At 43.5% G+C, this 20,090-nt stretch overlaps 1 protein-coding gene across 1 annotated transcript in view; it reads right to left on the bottom strand.

Annotated features, from left to right (window-relative positions):
- Positions 1 to 7,080: 7,080 nt before the first annotated feature.
- The window catches only part of MKLN1 (muskelin 1), a 165,233-nt gene continuing 152,223 nt past the window's right edge, over positions 7,081 to 20,090 (bottom strand). The window contains exons 16-18 of the mRNA XM_051849786.3: positions 17,719 to 17,821; positions 11,709 to 11,763; positions 7,081 to 7,428 (exon numbers count right to left, since the gene is read on the bottom strand). Of these exons, the coding sequence (XP_051705746.1) occupies positions 7,307 to 7,428; positions 11,709 to 11,763; positions 17,719 to 17,821 (280 nt within the window). The 3' untranslated portion in view covers positions 7,081 to 7,306. The remainder of the gene's footprint in view (positions 7,429 to 11,708; positions 11,764 to 17,718; positions 17,822 to 20,090) is intronic.

Here is a 20,090-nt window from a genome sequence, read left to right as displayed (position 1 = left end):
TGGCTACTGAGGACTTCTAATTTATAACATGTTCCTCAAGCTGCTTATAAATATGCCATTTTGGAAAGACAAGAATGCTGTTCCCAAGACTGCGACCGGCAAAGACGCAGTCAGCTTAGCTTTCTCGTGCTCGTCTCCTGAGGCTGACTCTTTGGGAAGGGTGGCACGGGAAGCAGTTCATTAGGAAGAAAGTGCATGTACTCCATGAAGAGATCTGCTCACGGTATTACGCAATTAATTCCTAAACTGAGCTGAAGAGTGTGCATAAAAGACAATTCATACCACACAGTCCAGTTTAATTCATTTCAAAAGACAATACACACAAGTCAAAAAACGGGCTGGCTTAAAGGCGACACAATCACATCATCACTTGCCCAGGCTAACTGTGCTGCTTAGGAGAGGAAATCACTTTCACTTTTCCAGATGAATTCTTCACAATAAAGGGAGAAAACTGTTTATAACATCAGTCGCCAATATCATTTTTTCTAAGAGAGGAAAAAACCAAAATCTCAAGGAGATGAAGTATGTGACTTTTCAGTTTATCTTCCCCTGTAGGAGAGCATTCATATTTACCCTCATATTTTTCGGCCTTCGATGTTCTACTGAGTTTCAGGTCAGGCTGACAATCACTTTCATGTCTTATAACTGTATTCAGTGTTTCCACGAGCACAGGTAACTTGTATACGTAAAATTAAGCCACAAAGTTAGACGTGTCCTAGGACTCTGAACTTGGAAAGCATGCGATGCTGTCCTGTTCCCCTGTTCATCTCAAGAAGGTAAATGCAGGGACTATAAGCAGTGTGCAAACATTGATGGCCAGGCCAGGATGGATAAGCTCCCCAACCCTCGGAACACACACATCAGGGGTCCACTCTACTGCTGCAATGGACCCAGAACACGAGCTAGACTGTCTCTATTGCAACCATTGTACGGATGTGCAGGGCACTGCGAGAATAAACTGAAATCATTAAACACTTCTAATGCCAAGACCTGATTATGTTTCTCTGCAAAGCAGAACAAACAAAAAACCTTGGGATTATATATAATAATTTTAAAGCTTGCAAACTAACATCAGTTCACTTCTGTGTGGGTTCAAAGTCATACATGAAGTCACAATATTCTATTTATTATTTAAATTTATATTTGAAAGGCAGAGAAAGACAGACAGAGAGAGAGAGAGAGAGAGAGAGAGAGAGATGAATCTCCCACCTGCTAGGGCTCAACCAGGCTGAAATCAGGAGCTTTGAACTCCATTCGGTCTCCCTTGAAGGAAGCTGCCTCCCTTGTAGGGTTTGCATCAGACAAAGCTGGACTCACAGCAGGGCTGGAACACAGGCACTCCTGTATGGGATGCAGGTGTTCCAAGCGGAGGCTTACGTGCTACACCAGACGTGTCCTGTTTCAGAGGGCTGGAAAACGAATACCAAATAATGACACAGAAGTAATGATGCTGCTAAACACTAAGAAGGCTTTCTTGAGATCTGCTAACAAGGAGAGAAATAAAGCTCAAAACTGGCTAGCTGAGCAACTGCGGGCCTGCTCAGCACACTGCACAGAGGGCTGCTTCCCATGAAGTACTGAACGGAACTGGAGAGCCATCCTGGGCTGCTGTCTGCACGGCAAAGCCTGGCACCGCAGAGGGCACTGGAGTATACGGCAGCAAGAGCTCAAACTCCACGCCTACCAAGCCCTCTGGGAGCCAGGAAACAGCACATTAAAATGCTTTATTGCTGGCTTCTCTTTAGGAAACTGCTTACCTGGGGCCGGCGCTGTGGTGTAGCGGGTAAAGCCGCCACCTGTGTGCCGGCATCCCATATGGACACCGGTTCAAGTCCTGGCTGCTCCACTTCCGATCCAGCTCTCTGCTGTGGCCTGGGAAGCAGTGGAAGATGGCCCAAGTCCTGGGACCTCCGTACCCACGTGGGAGACCTGGAGGAAAGTGCTGGCTCCTGATCAGCCCAGCTCTGGCCACTGTAGCCATTTGGGGAATGAACTAGCAGGAAGACCTTTCTGTCTCTCCTTCTCTCTCTCAAATAAATAATTAAAAAAAAAAAAAACTCAAAAAAAAGGAAGACAAATGATTTAATAATCTGTATTGCTGTCTTAGAACTGATCTACCTCTCAACCAAACATCCCCCAGCTCTACCCCTTCCTATGGTTGCTGCTGACTCTACAGCCCTCAGAAAAAACCCACACAGAATTGTTTTCTGGCAAGCTTGACTATGTTTGAGGACAACTGTTGCATATTAGCAAACTTCATTCCAAATGATGACTCTAATGTAGATGATTAACTAGAACCATCCTTTGAATTTTGTTTTAAAATTGTGAGCTGAGTTCCAGTTCCAGATCTCTCTACCTGACAGAGAAAGGCAGGCAACGATAGGTTTTGCATGAAGGTATTTCTCTATGTACCACCAGAAAATCAAATTTACCTTAACATCAAATGACTCAGATGATTTTTACCACTGGTTACAACTGAAAGTAAATTTAGTCATTTGGAATTGGGATTAAATTCACATTCTTCAAGGGAAGAGACATTTCTAAGGCCGTACTATTTTTGTTGAAGGAAAAAAAAAGGAATACCAGTAAGTTCATGATCATTGAAGCTATTCCTAATATGACTACATCAATAACTGAAAGTCAATTCTTAACACAAATTCCAGATTCAATAGCATATCAATACTGTTCATAGGAGGTGGGACCAGAAGAAAATAGGCTAAAAAAATACCATAAAGACTATAGGCAAACTGGAACGTCTGTTTGTATGCTGAATTCCATGAGCTCTCCTATAAAACTGCTCCTTTACCAACAGTTGTATGACAGTGCTTCCTAGTGCCAGGAAAGGGAATCAACATGGACTCTTCCATCAAAGCTGCCCCAGGGTGGGCACTGCCTCATGGTTAAGACACAGCTACAATGCCTGCAGCCCACTCTGGAGTGCCCGGGTTCAACTCCTGGCTCCAGCTTCAGTGAGGACTCTAGGAGGCAGCAGGTGATGGCTCCTGTGGTTGGGTCCACGTTGCCATGTGAGGGACCTGGATTGAGTTCCTGGCGTCAACCAGGCCCAACCCTGGGCATGGCAGGCATGGAGGGAGTAAATCAGAGACTGGGAGCATTCTGCCTTTCCCAAATTTCAAGAAAAAAGAGCTGCCACAGCAATCATCACTACCCTCAAATGAAAATGATTTAAGTGTTTGTTGCAGTATCTCAATGTTATTAATTCTGTAACATACAACTTCAATTTCACTAACCCCCATCATAAACAAGAATGTAAACGTGGAGAGCATGTTTGCTTCACAACAACGTTGATCTTTCTTTCAAGCAGCAGCCATGCTACAGGAATCCCATCAAGTCTATGGCTGTAACGGTCAAGAACAGCGATAGGAGCTGAGAAAAATCAATGTAAACAATTCACACTATTTGGTGAGTAGGAGCAAACCGAGGTTAAAAAAATGTGTTAAGTGCAATCTCTAAAATAGTATTTATTCAGAAAAAGAAAAGGAGCGTTTGGTGAGAAATCAATATATTGCGATAATGAGTGCCCCGCCCCTGTGATGACAACAGCAGCATTTAGCTGAGCTGGTTCGCTCCTTATTATTTCAACAAACTTAGAAGACTTCCACCTTCAGCTGACATACCTCTAGACTGCAACTTTGGGATAACCAAGTCATCTCAGCATTAAACACATCACAGGTGTTACTTGACTAAAACAAAACAAAAACATTTTAGTTAAAAAAAAGAGTCCAGATTTCATCTCTAAGTACTGTCATATGCAGACCCGCTATGCTCTCCCATGACTACAAACTGTCTCCAGGGAAGCCTGCACATCCCAGATCGAGGACGAGCCACTGTGAGAATTCACATGAGAATCTGTCACAGCATGAGACTGCGGACAGACATGTATTCTAAAGCAAAGAAGGGTTAGGAAGATGTATTGTATTGCCACATGACTTTCTTCAGAGTACACACAGTAACGATTCCTCCCACCGAAACCACTGCCAACTGTAATTCTCACCTTTTGCAAAACATTCAACCAGCTAAGGGATTTCCCAGAACGAAAGCAAAAACTCAGGAAAAAAATTAGACGGCCCACAATTACCCAATGAATTCCATGTGGTGTTCAGGATAATTTTATGGCAAACTCTTTATGTAATTACCGTAACATTTAATATAATTCACAGAATAAAATGAGGCACATACTCCTTGCTAAGTGCTTTTTGATTATTCTCAACCTCTCACTAAATGATTCAGTGCCTCAAGCTAGTTTTCACTGTAAGTTAGATTCTGAAGCGGCACTTCATGAAGCGGAACTGTTAACGGATCTCCACACAGCACTTGGAAGGCAGCTGTGGAGAGCCACTGGACTGATAAGGTGGCACACACAGTGTTATTTCACTTGAGGATGCAGTTTTTACACACTTCAACCAGTCATCATGCTCTCAATTGGAAAAGATCGAGGGACTTAATTTTCTAACAGCTTTTACTTACTAGACACAGGTCAGTTTTAGAGTTTAGTCTAAAAACATGACCTTGACAGAGGTTGACACTGTTTGTCAGCTTTAGCACACAGGAAGGTGCTCAACTCTCAAGTCCTCGACTGCAGAGAATGATATACTTTGAATTAATCAAGCTGGCCATGTGAGGTTTCTGCCGTTTCACAAGACACCTTGCAAATGCATTTGAGAAGTGTCTTGCAAATCAGATCATTTCTCAAGAAGCACAGGCACTGCAAATGATGTGAGATCTACTTTATTTCTCGCTGAAAATAATATATTCCACTGGGAAAAAGAAATAGGAGAGAAGTTGAAGCTAAGGACAAAATTAAGCAAACCATGTCCCGATAATTACGTGTCTAAAGCATCAGCCAGTATTTCGATTCAGGACTCACTAAGTTAAAAATCAAAGAAATTTTAAGTAGTAAAGCATATATGTAGTTACCTAAACAAAACTTATCTATCCAAATACAAATTATAAACTTAAATTACAGTACACTACTGGAATTCTTGGAAATACACACAGTTCCTCACTAACTCCGTGACTGAGACCAGGGTTCTAAGGTGAAAATAATGTGAGCGCTTGCAGTCCTGCTCATGGGTACATGAGGCCTGCATTCCTGGCAAACATTCCAGTGATGCCCCACGAAGCCGACTTCTCTAGTGGACTGCCGCCTCACTTCGGAAATGGGCCACCATGATTCAACTCCATTTCAACACGGTAGTGCAAAAAATTCCAAAAAACGAAGGGGGAAATTTCCATCTACACAAAGTGAGGAAAGATGAAACTGAAACAAGCACATATTTATTTAAAGCAGATTTTAAAAACAAAAGCCAGTAGACATGATTAGGGGAAAACAAAACCAAAATCACTGAGGTCAAGAATTGAGTTTCCTCCAAATAATTTGAGTGTAAGGAACTGACCAAAAAAGTTATAAAAGCACTATAAACAAAAGGCAAGGGCAGCCAGCTTCATTTGGTTAATGTTTTAAAGTACCAGGATTCACAGTAAGCAAAACCAGAGCTTCTAAATCTAGACAGTCGTATCAGGTTCCTCCCTGTCAACCTCTGACTTGCACCTGTCTTCACAAAATGAGATTCATCAGGCTACCATATTAGTTACACTGATATTTTTTGTCCTGGACTGTTACTCAGGGGAATCATTTTATGGAACTGTACAAGTGCAAGTAAACTGTATTTATTTAACTATAATCGATTGGTCACTCCACATCTACACAATCTGGAACCTGCTGAAATACAGAATACATTTCACAAGGTAAGGTAGGGAATAGCTTGTGTAAGAAATCACTACTGACTGCTCTGGGATAACTGGAAAGCCACCGATGGCTCAAGATAGAACCAGCAAAAATACCTGTGTCCATAAAGACAGAGGGAAGATGGATCTCAAAGTCTGACTCCTACACATGACACTTCTTCAAAGTGCAGGTCACTCTGTTCTCTCTGGTGACGCCTAACCTTGCCACACAGGCACACACTCAGTTCCATGAGTCATTCAGTCTTAAGAGCTGACTGACGGACACTTACTATACTGAGTCTGCTTCCAGCACGGTGGCTGTCGGGCGCACACAGCACTCTGGCTGAGCAAACGTGAACACTGACCAGGTGCCGCTTTCCCACACTGCACTCCACAGCACCTTGCTGCAAGATACGTGCCTCACCCCCTGCAAACCAACTGGAATTGTGGCAAAGACCATCTGTCATGCCTTTCTGTTTAATGAAAAAATATTCTGCTTTTTCTCCATTTAAAAAAGCCCAGGATCTGCTGCTAGCTGCACACCAGTGGACAATCACAAACCATTATTCTTCAAAATATCAGTATACAGAAGCAGATGTACAGAGCCAATGTGTATGGGGAAGAAAGAAAGGGGTGGCTTTAGAAATGGGCTTCCCAAATGAAAATGCTACAAAGACACAGCACAAACCAACCTGTGCCCTAGAGCCACTGTCTTCCAAAACGGCTACAAAGAGATGAAGGACACCTTAGTCACCCTAGATCCCTCCTGCTTGTCATTTCTGGAATGGCTCTTAAAGGTTCCACACTAAGGTCTCCTCAGTTTAAAGTTCTGTGACTTAAAGCCAGATGATACTATAGTATCCACTATAAAATGTATCACTGTAGAAATATTACACACCAATCTCAGATGGGTGTCCAGGTCAGTCTTGGATTTCGCTTCTTTGTTCTATGGCAAAGAGTGCAAACTTGAGCTCTCGGTTCTGCCTATTATTTACTGTGCTACAACACTGACACAACATCACCTTCACGTACAGCCACCGTCGTACAGTACTACGTATCTGTTGAGAACGAGGTAAACAAGCGACACCACTCACAAGCAGTTGTGTGATGTGAGATAAAAGTGAAATCGGAAGGGAAGAAAAAGAAGAAAGCTAGCCAAAAAAATCCAGCAAAGTCCAAAGTTCTTACAGCACTGAGTCTGTTAACAGTGCTCAGCTCCCCAGTTTAAAAAAAGAAAGAGAAATAAAATTCAGAGAAGGGTGAACTGCCTATTTTTTTCTCTTATATTCATTAATTCTTAAAAGTTAAAGTAAGAAAAAATATATGTATATATTTAAATGGAAAGTATACCAATTTCACTTTATTAGCCTAGTTTGGGAATAGGACGAGGAGAAGGGGGTTGCGGTCAGGCGTGAAAGAAGAGGATTGAAACTCGTGACGGTAAAGATCCCTTGCAGGCTCTGGTGCAGGCCTCCATCACAGCGCAGCGGCAGCCCAGAGTCGCAGTCCAAGACGAAGCAGGCTCCGTTCTGCACGTCCCCATCGAGCGGCCCTTCGGTTACAGCGTGATGAGGTCTACCAAGTTGCCTTTGGGTGGAGTCATACTGTCAGGAAAGAAATTTACTAAGGTGTCAAAGAGCTGAGTTCGTTGAGCATAGGTGTGATCCACATCGGAAAAGCCTGGGGCAGAAGAGAGAAAAGAAATTCAGCCACTGTGTTTAAAACTCAACCTGTACCAGACACGCTCTTCGAAACCAGCAGCAATGAGTAACGGACAGACCAGATTCTACTGAATCGTTCCCGGTTTCTCTACCCGGCAGTGGTCTGATCCCAGTAAAGGAACCAGACTTTCCTTTCAGCCCTTCTGTTTCCCCTAAATCTGCGGTACTCCTGCTCATGTCAGGGCTGTTATGGGACCACCTGTGACTACAAGGATGCGCCTGCTCCCTTCAGGGTTGTTGTGGGACCACCTGTGACTACAAGGGTACTCCTCGCAAGACTGGCGCTTCAGGAACCAGGTCACAGCTTTCTCCTCTCTCCCTTCCAAGGCTATTCCTCTGCTGGCCAGCGCTGAGGAAATCCCACTCCTCTTTTCTGAATCATTAATGCTTCAGACCCACTAAAAGTTTTTTGATAATAAAAATATAATAAAGTCAAAATGAAAGGGATCTTTAGAAAATGGTGTAAAACCAGTAAGGCCCTTGGAGCTGGAAGTAGACTCAGAGAATTGAATGAAAACATAGATGACTGAAGAAAGAAAGACACATACACTATATATCTGGCACATAGTAAATAACTATACATTTATGGTTCTACTACATGCCTCGAGACTGGCATGCTCCTTCTCACTGAATTTTTTTTAAAGATTTATTTATTTATTTGAAAGAGTTATACAGAGAGAGGAGAGGCAGAGGCAGAGAGAGAGAGAGAGAGAGAGAGGTGTCTTCCAACCAACGGTTCACTCCCCAAATGGACACAACGACCAGAGCTGTGCCGATCCGAAGCCAGGAGCCAGGAGCCTCCTCCTGGTCTCCCATGTGGGTGCAGGGGCCCAAGGACTTGGGCCAACCTCCACTGCCTTCCCAGGCCATAGCAGAGCTGGATCGGAAGTGGAGCAGCCAGGTCTCTAACTGGCGCCCATATGGGATGCCGGCACTTCAGGCCAGGGCATTAATCCGCTGTGCCACAGCGCTGGCCACTCTCATTTTTTTTTTTTAATTTATTTATTTGTTTTCATTTTACTTGAAAGGCAGACAGAGCTCCTCCATCTGCTGGTTAACTCCAGAAATGCCCACAACAGCCAGGGCAGGAACCTGGAACTGCTTCCAAGTCTTCCTTGTGGGTGGCAGGCACCCAAGCACTTGAGCTGTCACCTGCTGTCTCCCAGGGAGTCCATCAGCGAAGCTGGACCTGGAAGCAGAGGAGGCGGGACTTGCCCGGACCTTAAAGCAGCATCTTAACCACTGCACCAAACACCTGCCTCAGGTTGTGTTTTTTAAATTTTATTATGGTTGTTGTTTCAAGTTTGAAGGAAAATGGTTACTTCTTTGAGTTGAGTTTAAGATTCAATAAAACCTACTATCATATCACAGAAATGAATGGAAGGAAATACTCCAAAAATATCAACGAAGTTACCTCTGAGTGGTGAGACTATAATTTTTTCCTGTTTCATACTTTTCTAAATTTCTAAACTCCTTTATTTTCAACTCTTTATTTTGAAAAATTTTAAGCCCACAGAAAAATTTCAAGAATAGTACAACATTCATATATTCTTCACTTAGATTCATCAATGAACATTCTGTCAAATATGCTGTGTGTGTGTGTGTGTGTGTGTGTGTGTGTGTGTGTTGTGGTATGTGAATCCCAATCTTTTCATGGAACTCTTTGAAAGTAAATCACAGGCATTCACTCTTCAAAATCTGAACTAATTTCAGCCAATATACTTTACATAACCACTATATTATGAGGGTGCTTCAAAAGTTCATGGAAAGGCAAAAACTCTCATTTTCCCCTGGCATATAAGTTTTCAAATTTGCACTATTTCCAGTAAATGTATTATTACATTAAAAGCTCCTGTAAACAAGTGGGTTGCAGATAAGAGGCTGAAGAAAAGACCTTGCTGAATCTAAGCTTAGTGCACAAAGCAAAAGTATAAAGTTAAAAGGACACAGAAAATGATGAGAAATTCTGAAGACTTTTAATTCATGAGTGGCAACAATTATCAAAAGGCACTGTTTGAGGGCCGGCGCTGTGGTGTAGCAGGGAAAGCCACTGCCTGCAGTGCCAGCATCCCATACAGGTACTGAGTCGAGTCCTGGCTGTCCTACTTCTGATCCAGCTCTCTGCTATGGCCTGGGAAAGCAGTGGAAGATGGCCCAAGTCCTTGGGCCCCTGCACCTGCGTGGGAGACCCTAGGAGGTTAACATAAATTGGAATAATTATGAAGGAAATGAGTCTGAAAGCTTGGCTGAGGCTAGTGAACTAGAGGATAGAAGGTATTCGTGCGCTCCCTCTCTCTCCCTCTCTCCTCTCCCCCCCTTCTCATGCCTTTCAAATAAAATAAAAATAAAGCAAGAAAAAATTTTAAATAGTATGTATAATAGGTATGTTGGAAAATTTCAATACTATTGCTCAACTCTTAGAAAAATAGTAAGAGCACAGCTTCAGGGCACCAATATGCATTCTCTGTGTAACTACATTTTATTATGACAAGCGGAAAGCTAGAAATCCCCATAATCAAATGACAACTATCTTGGTAAGAAACTGGAGCTACCAATGAGTTATCCTAACATAAATACCCATGAAAGTTTACCTGACTATGACCCTGGGTACTGACAACTAAACAGGCTCCCCATTTTATTATAGCCTAGTTTAACTGCTTGAATGCTTTACAAATGGTAACTGCAGAGTCAGTAGGGAGTCATGAGTGCAGAGGAAGACTAAGTGAGGTCACAGTGAGAAGACGGCCATCCGCAAGCCAAGGAGAGAGGCCTCAGGAGAGACCAACACTGCTCACATCTGGATCCTGGTCTTCTTGCCTCCACAACTAGGAAATAAATTCGCTGCTTAAGAAACCAGTCTGTGGTATTTTGCTATGGCAGCCCAAGCATACTGACACACTGTACTTATGTGGTAGGGGCCGGTGCTGTGGTATACCGGGTAAAGCTGCCGCCTGAGGTGCTGGCATCCCATATGAGTGCCGGTTCGAGTCTCAGCTATTCCACTTCCAATTCAGTTTCCTGCTATGGCCTGGGAAGGCAGTGGAGGGTGGTCCAGGTGCTTTGGCCCCTGCACCCGTGTGGGAGACCCTGAAGAAGCTCTTGGCTCCTGGCTTTGGATTGGCCCAGCTCCAGCCATCGTGGCCATTTGTGGAGTGAACCAGTGGATGGAAGACTTTCTCTCTACCCCTGCCTCTTTGTAACTCTACCTTTCAAATAAATAAATAAATCTTTAAAAAAAAATGTGGTAGTTGTTAACACCTATTTTAACAAGTGAGTCACTTTCCAGTTTCTGATTAAAATGCAGTTTAAATATTCTTTAGAAAGCAAATGAGAGTATTACTAAATGAAGACTATGTTTGGGGCCGGTGCTGTGGCATAGCAGATAAAGCCTCTGCCTGCAGCACCAGCATCCCATATGGGTGCCAGTTTGAGTCCCGGCTGCTCCACTTCCGATGCAGCTCTCTGCTATGGCCTGGGAAAGCAGTAGAAGATGGGCCACGTCCTTGAGCCCCTGCATCTGTGTGGGTGACCCGAAGAAGCTCTTGGCTCCTGGCTTCAGATTGGTGCAGCTCCAGCCACTGTGGCCAACTGGCGAGTGAACCAGCAAATGGAAGACTCTCTCTTTCTCTCTCTCTCTGCCTCTCCTTCTCTGTGTAACTCTGACTTTCAAGTAAATAAATAAATCTTTGGAAAAAAAAAAGACTATGTGTGTATCTGAGATGTTTGAGAAAAACATGATTTTCAACTGGAACTTATCTTGAACAATTAAGATACCAAGTAAAAATTCTCATTGTTAGGAAAGAGAATTCATTTTCTCTGTTCTCAATACATTCACTTTATTGCCTACCCCATCACCATTCTCTTGACACCACACATAGACCAAACTGAGAGAGAACCCGTTCAACCAACAGTGCCAATCTCCTAATGAGTATCACTAATGCAGCCTGAAACCCAAGCAGCACCATTCAGTTTAATTTATCTTGCTCAGGTTTCTATTGCTATCTGTCTGCATTATGGCACAGCAACTGGTATAACAGGAGTGACACACAGATCCACGAACTGGTGGACCGTGCGTGGAAAGTACTGCTGCGGCGGGTTATCAGAAACTTTGCCTGTGGTCTCCAAAGCACTCCATTTGTTAGATGGGCATTTTCCCTGATGTTTCATTTAGAAGAAAACAAAATGCAAGCTCCTAAATATGAAGGGATCTGGCTGGGTAAGCTATCCTGGAATACTCACCTAGAGCTGTAAAATCTGATCCAGATTTGAACAGAGCTGAAGCTAAGAGCTGAAACTGTAAAAGAGAAACAGGAACAGGTTAGCTAATTACACTGGAGGAAAACAAACTCTGTACCTGGGACTCTTCCCGAGCAGCTGTGTAACACCGGTCTCGTCGCCAGATCAGTGGCAAGAACACCCCAGCTAGATGAATGGAACAAGTCCTGCGATCACCCTTTTCAACACATTCTCATCTCAAAAATAAATACAAGCTATTGTAAAACACCTGATGTCTCTGCTGCATGACTCAAACTCTGAGAAAAAAGCATGTGTATAGGTTGTTTCTGTGATTCCACAATCATGCATAATTACACTGTTAAAATTCCAAGGCCTTTTCAACAGAAATAATAGCCAATTCAGGTTAGTTTAAAACAGAAAATGTACCTGAACTATGACACAGTAAGACAAAATTACAGTATTCCATATGGGCACCAGCTCAAGTGCCAGCTGCTCCACTTCTGATTCAGCTCCTTGCTTATGTACCCGAGAAAGCAGTGGAGGATGGCCCAAGTGCTTGAGCCCCTGCACCTATACGCAAGATCCGGAAGAAGCTCCTGGCTTCGGCTTGGCCCAGGTCTGGTAACTACAGTCATTTGGGAGAGTGAACCAATGGATGGAAGACTTCTCTCTCCCTATTTCTCTAACTCTGCTTTTCAAATAAGTCAAATAAAACTTTTTGGGGCTGGCACTGTGGCACAGTAGGTTAATCCTCTGCCTGTGGCAACAGCATCCCATATAGGCGCTGGTTCTAGTCCTGGCTGCTCCTCTTCCAATCCAGCTCTCTGCTATGGCCTGGGAAAGTGCTTGGGCTCCTGCACCCACATGGGAGACTGGGAAGAAGCTCCTGGCTTCGGATCAGGCAGTGAACCAACATAAGGAAGACCTTTCTCTCTGTCTCTCCCTCTCACTGCCTGTAACTACCTCTCAAATAAATAAATAAAATGCTTTAGAAAATTATTGAAATGCTGGGATTTTTAACAAATTAATAAAAATAATTTATAAAATAAAAATAAAATAATTCATGACAACTAATGGAATATTTATATTTACCTGAAATGAGGATGCTAGAAAAAAGGCAAAGTCAAGGAAAGAGTAAGAGTAGACAAACGTGGCACTTCTCAAGGCTTTAGGAGGTGATACCATGAATTCTTCTGAAGGTATGTCATATCTTATGTTTGGAGCCGTTAAAATTTCAGGTGTTGGGGGCCGGTATTGTGGTAAAGTGGGTTAAGTCATTGTTTGTAAAGCTAGCATCCTGTATCAGAGGACTAGTTCAAGTCCTGGCTGCTCCGCTACTGATCCAGCTCCAGTTAATGCACTGGGAAAGTAGTGGGAAATGATCCAAGTACTTGGGTCCATCCTACCCACATGGGAGACCTGGATGGAGTTCCAGGCTCATGGCTTTGGCCAGGATCAGCTCCGATTGTTGTGGTCATTTGGAGAGTGAACCAGTGGGTTGATCCCTGTGTCTCGACTCTGTCACTCTGCCTTTCAAATAAATAAGTATATCCTTTTAAATTGTTTTTTGAAGATCTGTTTATTTGAAAGGCAGAGTTGCAGAGAGGCAGAGGCAGAGGCAGAGAGAGAGAAAGGGAGTCTTCCACCCACGGGTTCACTCCCCAAATGGCCAGGACAGCCACCAGGAGCCAGGAACTTCTTCCAAGTCTCCCAGGCAGGTGCAGTGGCCCAAGGCCTTGGGCCATCTTCCACTGTTTCCCAGGCCATAGGAGAGAGCTGGATTGGAAGTGGAGCAGCTGGACTCGAACTGACGCCCATATGGGATGCTGGTGTTGCAGGCAGCAGCTTTACCAGCTATTTCACGGTGCCAGTCCCAATAAATCTATCTTAAATAAAAACAAACTTCAGTTATTGGGTAGGTGTTTGGCCTGACAGTTAATATGCTAGTTAAGGGGCCTGCATCATCAGCTGGAATGCCTGCATTTGATTCCTGACTATGACTCTCAATTTCAGCTTCCTGCTAAAGCAGACCTTGGCTCCTGGCTTTGGCCTGGCCCATAACTGGCTGCTGTGGCCATTTGGTGAGTAAACATATAGACGGAAGATCTCTGTCATTCTGCCTTTCAAATAAGTAAATAAACTTAAAAAAATAATTTGTGAAGAATGGGAAGCTTTAACCAATTTTTAGTCTTTCAACCCATAAATGTGTTTCTCCATTATATTTATAAATACAGATATAGATTTATATATAAATATTTATATATAAATACAGAGATAGAGAGGAAGGTGGAAAGGGAAAGGAGCCGGGGGGCGGAGGAGTGAGAGAGAGAGAGAGCAAGCAAGCGAGTTTGAGCTATCGATCTTCCATCTATTGGTTCACTTCCCCAAATGTCCACAACAGCTGGGGCTGGGCCAGGCCAACGCCAGGAGCCAGGAACTCCATCCGGGTCTCCCACGTGGGTGGCAAAGCCCTAACTATTAGGGCCATCTTCCGATGCTTTCCCAGGTAGGAATGGAAATGAAGCAGCTGGACTTGAACCAGTGGTCATAACGACGCCAGCATACCAAGCAGCAGCTTAACCTGCTGCACCACAACACTGACCCCAACTTCATTAATTTCTTACAAAAGACGTAGACTGGACATATTTTATTTTTAGAATTTTGAACTTTTAAAAATTTATGTGAAAGGCAAAGTCACAGGGACAGAGAGAGATCTTCCATCTGACAGCTCCTTTCTAAATGAGTACAATAGCCAGCGCTGGGCAAGCCAAAGTCCGGAGCCTGGAAATGGATCCAGGTCTCCCGTGTGAGTGGCAGGAACCCAAGTACTTGGACTGAAACCTGCTGCCTCCCAGGGTGTGCACTAGCAAGAAGCTGGAATTAGAAGCAGAGCCAAGACGTGACAGGAACTCTTGATAGAGGACACAGGCATGCCAACTAGCGTCTTAACAGCTATGGCAAACGGCCACCTCCATATGAGATCATTTTTGATGCTAACAGAAATAGCAGGTTTTAACTTCTCATTTTCTGGCTGTTCATTGCTTTCTACTGACTGTGTCTTCTATAAACTTGTTAAATCCATTTATCCTATGTAGACTTCATGAGGGTTTTCTACATATACATTCATATCATTTATAAATGCAAAGAAATGTACTTCTTCCTTTTCCATCTACATGCTGTTTATTTCTTCCTTATCCTAGCTAGGCATCCCACACGGGTGCTAGTTCAAGTCCCAGCTGCTCCACTCCTCACCCAGTCCCTGGTAACGTCTTGGGAAAAGCAGCAGAGAATGGCCCCAGTCCTTGCACCTCTGCCACACAGGAGGGAGACCCAGAGGAGGACACTGGCTCCTGGCTTTGGCCTAGCCCAGCCCCAGCAATTGAGGCTGTCTGGGGAGTGAACCAGTGAAGGGAAGATCTCTCACTCTCTGTAACTCTTTCAAGTGAATAAATAAATGAATGAAACAACAACATGCCTCACTGACAAGTACTGTCAAGTACACATGAAAATACGGGAACTGTCAGCAGGGAGTGAACCAATGGAGAGAGACCTCTCTCTCTCCCTCTCTCTCTCTGCCTCTCTGCAACTCTGCCTTTCAAATAAACAGATCTTCAAAAAACAATTTAAAAAGATATACTTATTTATTTGAAAGGCAGAGTGACAGAGTCGAGACACAGGGATCAACCCACTGGTTCACTCTCCAAATGACCACAACAATCGGAGCTGATCTTGGCCAAAGCCGTTAGCCTGGAACTCCATCCAGGTCTCCCATGTGGGTAGGATGGACCCAAGTACCATGGAAGATCTCTCCCTCTCTCTGTGTAACTCTGCGTTTCAAACAAATAATAAAATAAATCTTTTAAAAAACACTACAGTAAGTTTTGAAAGCTGAGTTAGATATAGTCACTGGGCACCTCTACTGATCCAGGAATATGGCCAAGCAGGTATCCAAGTCAGTGCTGTTTGTGTGTCTGGGTAAAATTTGTGGGTCACCCATTTTCAGAAAACTTGTACCTGATCAAAAAGCTTCCGGTAACTGCAGGCTAGTGCAGCCTTGACCCTGAGACAGGAAACCTCCCTGACTATCATGGGCAGGACTTCACGAGATGGCATGGTATACCCATGAGCAATGTGGTCCAGCAGGTTATCAAAGAGTCTGCCACGTTTGATTACATACCACGTATGAAAGGAAGCAATCTCAGAGAGTTGAACAAAAAAAGTAATCAAGTTAGACACTGCAAAGGCAAACCAAACTACCCAGGAGCCGTGATCCACAAAAACAACTCATCACTCAAGATCCCCATTAAAGGAATGACTGGGACACATACGGTGTGCCAGGTGCTGCAGGATGCTCCTGGGAAAAGCCTGCAAGGGCTACGTGTGGACATGCAGACTCTACTGGATGAAAGTACAGTGACTCTCAAAGTAATCCGTCATTAAACTGGAAACCTGTGCCAATGCTGCAGCGTGATACTGCCATTACAAAGCCAAAGCAAGCAACAGTTAACAGGGAAAGACACACAGGGATAGAACTACATATAATCAGCACCAGTTTTCACAGTGGAAGGTCAAAGGGATTGCAGTTTAGGTACTGCTTGATGTATAAGAATGGCCGGCAAAAGCAAAAAATGGCCGAAAAATGACAAAATCTCAGAAGCTGGTGGAAAGAAAGGCTGTAAAGTTAAAGTTATGAAACACATTGCAGATATTCATACACTGTAGATAAGCAAATAGGCCCATAAGAATATGAAATTTTTAGGAACTGTTGCTTCTATCCCATGTTACATAACAAAATAATGAAGTCATGATCATCTACTCAGTTCTTCAGCTTAGGATCTATTGATAAATAAATCTAGTGACTTCTAGTCAAGCAATACTGATAAAACATTCATATAACTAAACAATATTTACAGAAGCAAGAATTCTACTTCCACCAACCTCTCATTTTCTCCCTACAGAAAAGGAGAGTTTTATTTTCTCTCTTGAGGGATCATGACTCATGACAAAAAATTTATAATAAACGATTACATAATCATTAAGTAAAAGAACCAGGGGCTGGTGCTGTGGCACAGTGGGTTAAGCATCTGCCTGTGGTTCCAGCATCCTATATGGGCGCCGGTTCGAGTCTCAGCTGCTCCAAATTTTTTTTGACAGGCAGAGTTAGACAGTGAGAGAGAGACAGACAGAAAGGTCTTCCCTCCGTTGGTTCACCCCACAAATGGCCGCTACGGCTGGAACTATGCCGATCCAAAGCTGGAGCCAGGTGCCTCCTCCTTGTTTCTCACATGAGTGCAGGAGCCCAAGCACTTGGGCCATCCTCCACTGCCCTCCTAGGCCATAGCAGAGAGCTGGACTGGAAGAGGAGCAACCAGGACTAGAACCCGGCACCCATATGGGATGCTGGCGCCATAGGCGGAGGATTAACCAAGTGAGCTACGGCACCGGCCCTCAGTTGCTCCACTTCTGATCCAGCTCTCTGCTATGGCCTGGGAAAGCAGTGGAAGATGACCCAGGTGCTTGGGTCCCTGCACCCACATAGGAGACCCAGAAGAAGCTTCTAGTTTTGGACTGGCTCAGCTCCGGCCATTGCTGCCATTGGGAAGTGAACCAGCAGATCGAAGACCTCTCTCTCTGTGTCTCCCTCTACCTGTAACTATGCCTATCTCAAGTGAATAAATCAATCTTAAAAAAAAAAAAAGTAAAAGAACTAAGGAACTATGGAAGAAGTATAAAAATTTCTGTTTCCTTCCCAAATTCAAACCTAATGTCTAAGTCAAAACTTTATACCTCAGAATCCTTTTCTGAAAGGATCTGCTTTTATGTGACTTGAGTCATCTATTACCACTCAAAAACTTGCCTGTTCAATTTTGATTTCAGCTTGTTTGTGCCGTTTTTAAAGATTGTGTCATCAAGCCTTCTTCATTTTATTTTAAATACTCAAGAGCAAAATCAGCAAAAACAAAGACTTTTCAAAAAACTCAATTTCTGAAGTGTAATTACCACCTTTCTTTACCTCTTTCGTCTCTTCAGGGTCTGAATGATCCACAGTTATATAAAGATCGTTTTGTAAATATTTCAGTGCACTCAAGGGATCCATCTGAGCCTTTTCTTCAAATCTGGAAAGGAATAAAAATTGTGCTGAATTATAAGAACCCATCAGGAATGTCTTTCAGACCTCCAGTGGAATACACTGTGTATGAGGAGTTACTCTATTCTAAAAAACTTGTGTCTGGGAAACCACAGTAACAATCCAGCCATGTAGAAGGTGCAGATGTAGACACCTGGAGATGGAAAAGCAATGCAGGTGGCCTTGGGCAGCTGTGGGTAAGAGCATGCCTACTCTCCTCTCACTAGCTACAAAACACAGTGAATGTGTTAAATCATTTACATAAGAGAACAGCAAAAAAGCCCAACGTTCCATGTAAAACAAACAGAAGGAATAAAAATACTGGCCTCTGTTTTAGAATATATTTTCCAGTGGAGACGCTAGCAGATACTTCAGAAATGGATATAAGTATGATCCCTTTTTTCATGAGTATCATTAACATTGGTCAGGCATTTCTTTTTCTTCACTGGAAAGGTGGAGAGAGAGAGATCTCCCATCTTATGGTTCATTCCCCAAATGCCTACAACAGCAGGGGCTGCGGCAAGTCAAAACTAGGAGCTGGGGACACATCCTAGTCGCCCATGTGGGTAGCAGGGACCCAAGTACTTGAGCTACAACTAGCTACTTCCCAGGGGGCATAACAGCAGGAAGCTGGAAACAGAGCCAGAACTCCAACCCTGGAACTCTTAGATGGGATGCAGGCATATCAGTGGTATCTAAACGGTGTTTCCAAAGGCCTGCCCCTTTACCGTTTAAAAAATAAGTGAGAAATTGTGGACCAAAGATTGAATATGGCTAAGGTAAGAGCTAGCAAGTGGCAAAAGCAGAATCAAACACAGGATCTATTTGATCCCAAAGCCGAAAAGGAAACAATGATCTCTCTTAAAACAGAAAAAAGATTTGGTTCTATTTATCTACCTGAAGAAGATAATGTACATTTATCATAGCATAATTACATAAGGATTTATTTCTCATAAATTTTCCTGTTTTTCAAAACACTACACAAAGAAAAGAAACTCATTTAATTTCCTTTGGGTAAAGAAAATGGTGACGAGCCTTTCACAACGGTGTTCAGATGGGCGGTGATGGAGCATCCGTACTTCAGGCAGGGACAACATTAGCAAAATATCATAGCTCTCTTCTACCAGACAGCACCTCGAGAGTGACTGCGACTCTTATAGCCCTCATACGAGAACCCCTAATACAGAGCTCATGTTACTCTACCCTCTTGTCCACAAAAGATTAGAACAGTGTTTTGGCACCTGAGCCAAAGGCAATCGTCCTGATCAGCAGTTTATAAAATGGCTTGGCAGTGTTCTTCCCAGTAGGGACACTCTCTCCAGGGAATCCTCTCAGAGAATCTGAAGGTGACATATACAAGGACACATAAAAGGCAGACAAAAATAGATAGGTAGTAAGCAGAAGCCATGAAATGGCAGAATCTATGTATCTATCTATGCCATGAGGTTGAGGGTAAACAAACTCAGGATAATAGTATAGGAAAGCAGAGAGAGAGAGAGGCATAAAGAAAAGCCACTACAATAGTTCTTAGCTACTCGAATTGTACCCACTGGGCCTCGCTATTCAGATGTTGAGAAAGTGCTTTAAATTCTTGAATATTCTCATAAAGAAATTTTTTCAGGGGGTGGGATTTGGCACAGGGATAAGATTCCTCTTCAGACACCCATGTTCCATATCAGACTGCCCAGTTCGAGTTGCAGTACTTCTGATCCAGTGTCTAGCTAACACGTATCCTCAGAGGCGGAGTGACGGTTCAAGCACTTGGGTCCCCATCGTCCACGTGCAGACCTGGATTGAGTTCTAGGCTCGTGGGTTTGGCCTGGCATAGACTGCAGACACTTACAGAGGGAGAGACCAAGAGAGAGAGAGACAGACAGATCTTTCATCTGCTGGTTCAAACCCACATACCCACAAAAGCTGGGGCTGAGCCAAGCCAAAGCCAGAAGCTAGGAACTCTATCTGGGTCTCCTACATGGGTAGCAGAACTCGAGTACTTGAATTCCTCACCTACTGCCTCTCAGGCATATCGCAGGAAGCTGGATAGGAAGTGGAGGTGGGACTCCATCAAACCTGGGCACTCTCATGGGATGCGGACATCCCACAAATGCCTGCCTCTGTCTTTTCTCTTAAACACAGTTTAACATGAAGTAATATATTAAGGAGTGACTTTTAGTGATATAAACATTGGCTGAAGGTACATCAAAGTTTCAATCTTGTTTTAACAGAGTTTATCCTTTGCCAATCAGACAACGTGAAGA

This window comes from Oryctolagus cuniculus, chromosome 3, assembly GCF_051225735.1.
Source record: "Oryctolagus cuniculus isolate XC-2025 breed Fujian yellow rabbit chromosome 3, ASM5122573v1, whole genome shotgun sequence".
Lineage (NCBI taxonomy): Eukaryota > Metazoa > Chordata > Mammalia > Lagomorpha > Leporidae > Oryctolagus > Oryctolagus cuniculus.
The sequence above is the reverse complement of the archived record's forward strand: the minus strand, read 5'-3'. Positions and strand labels throughout refer to the sequence as shown.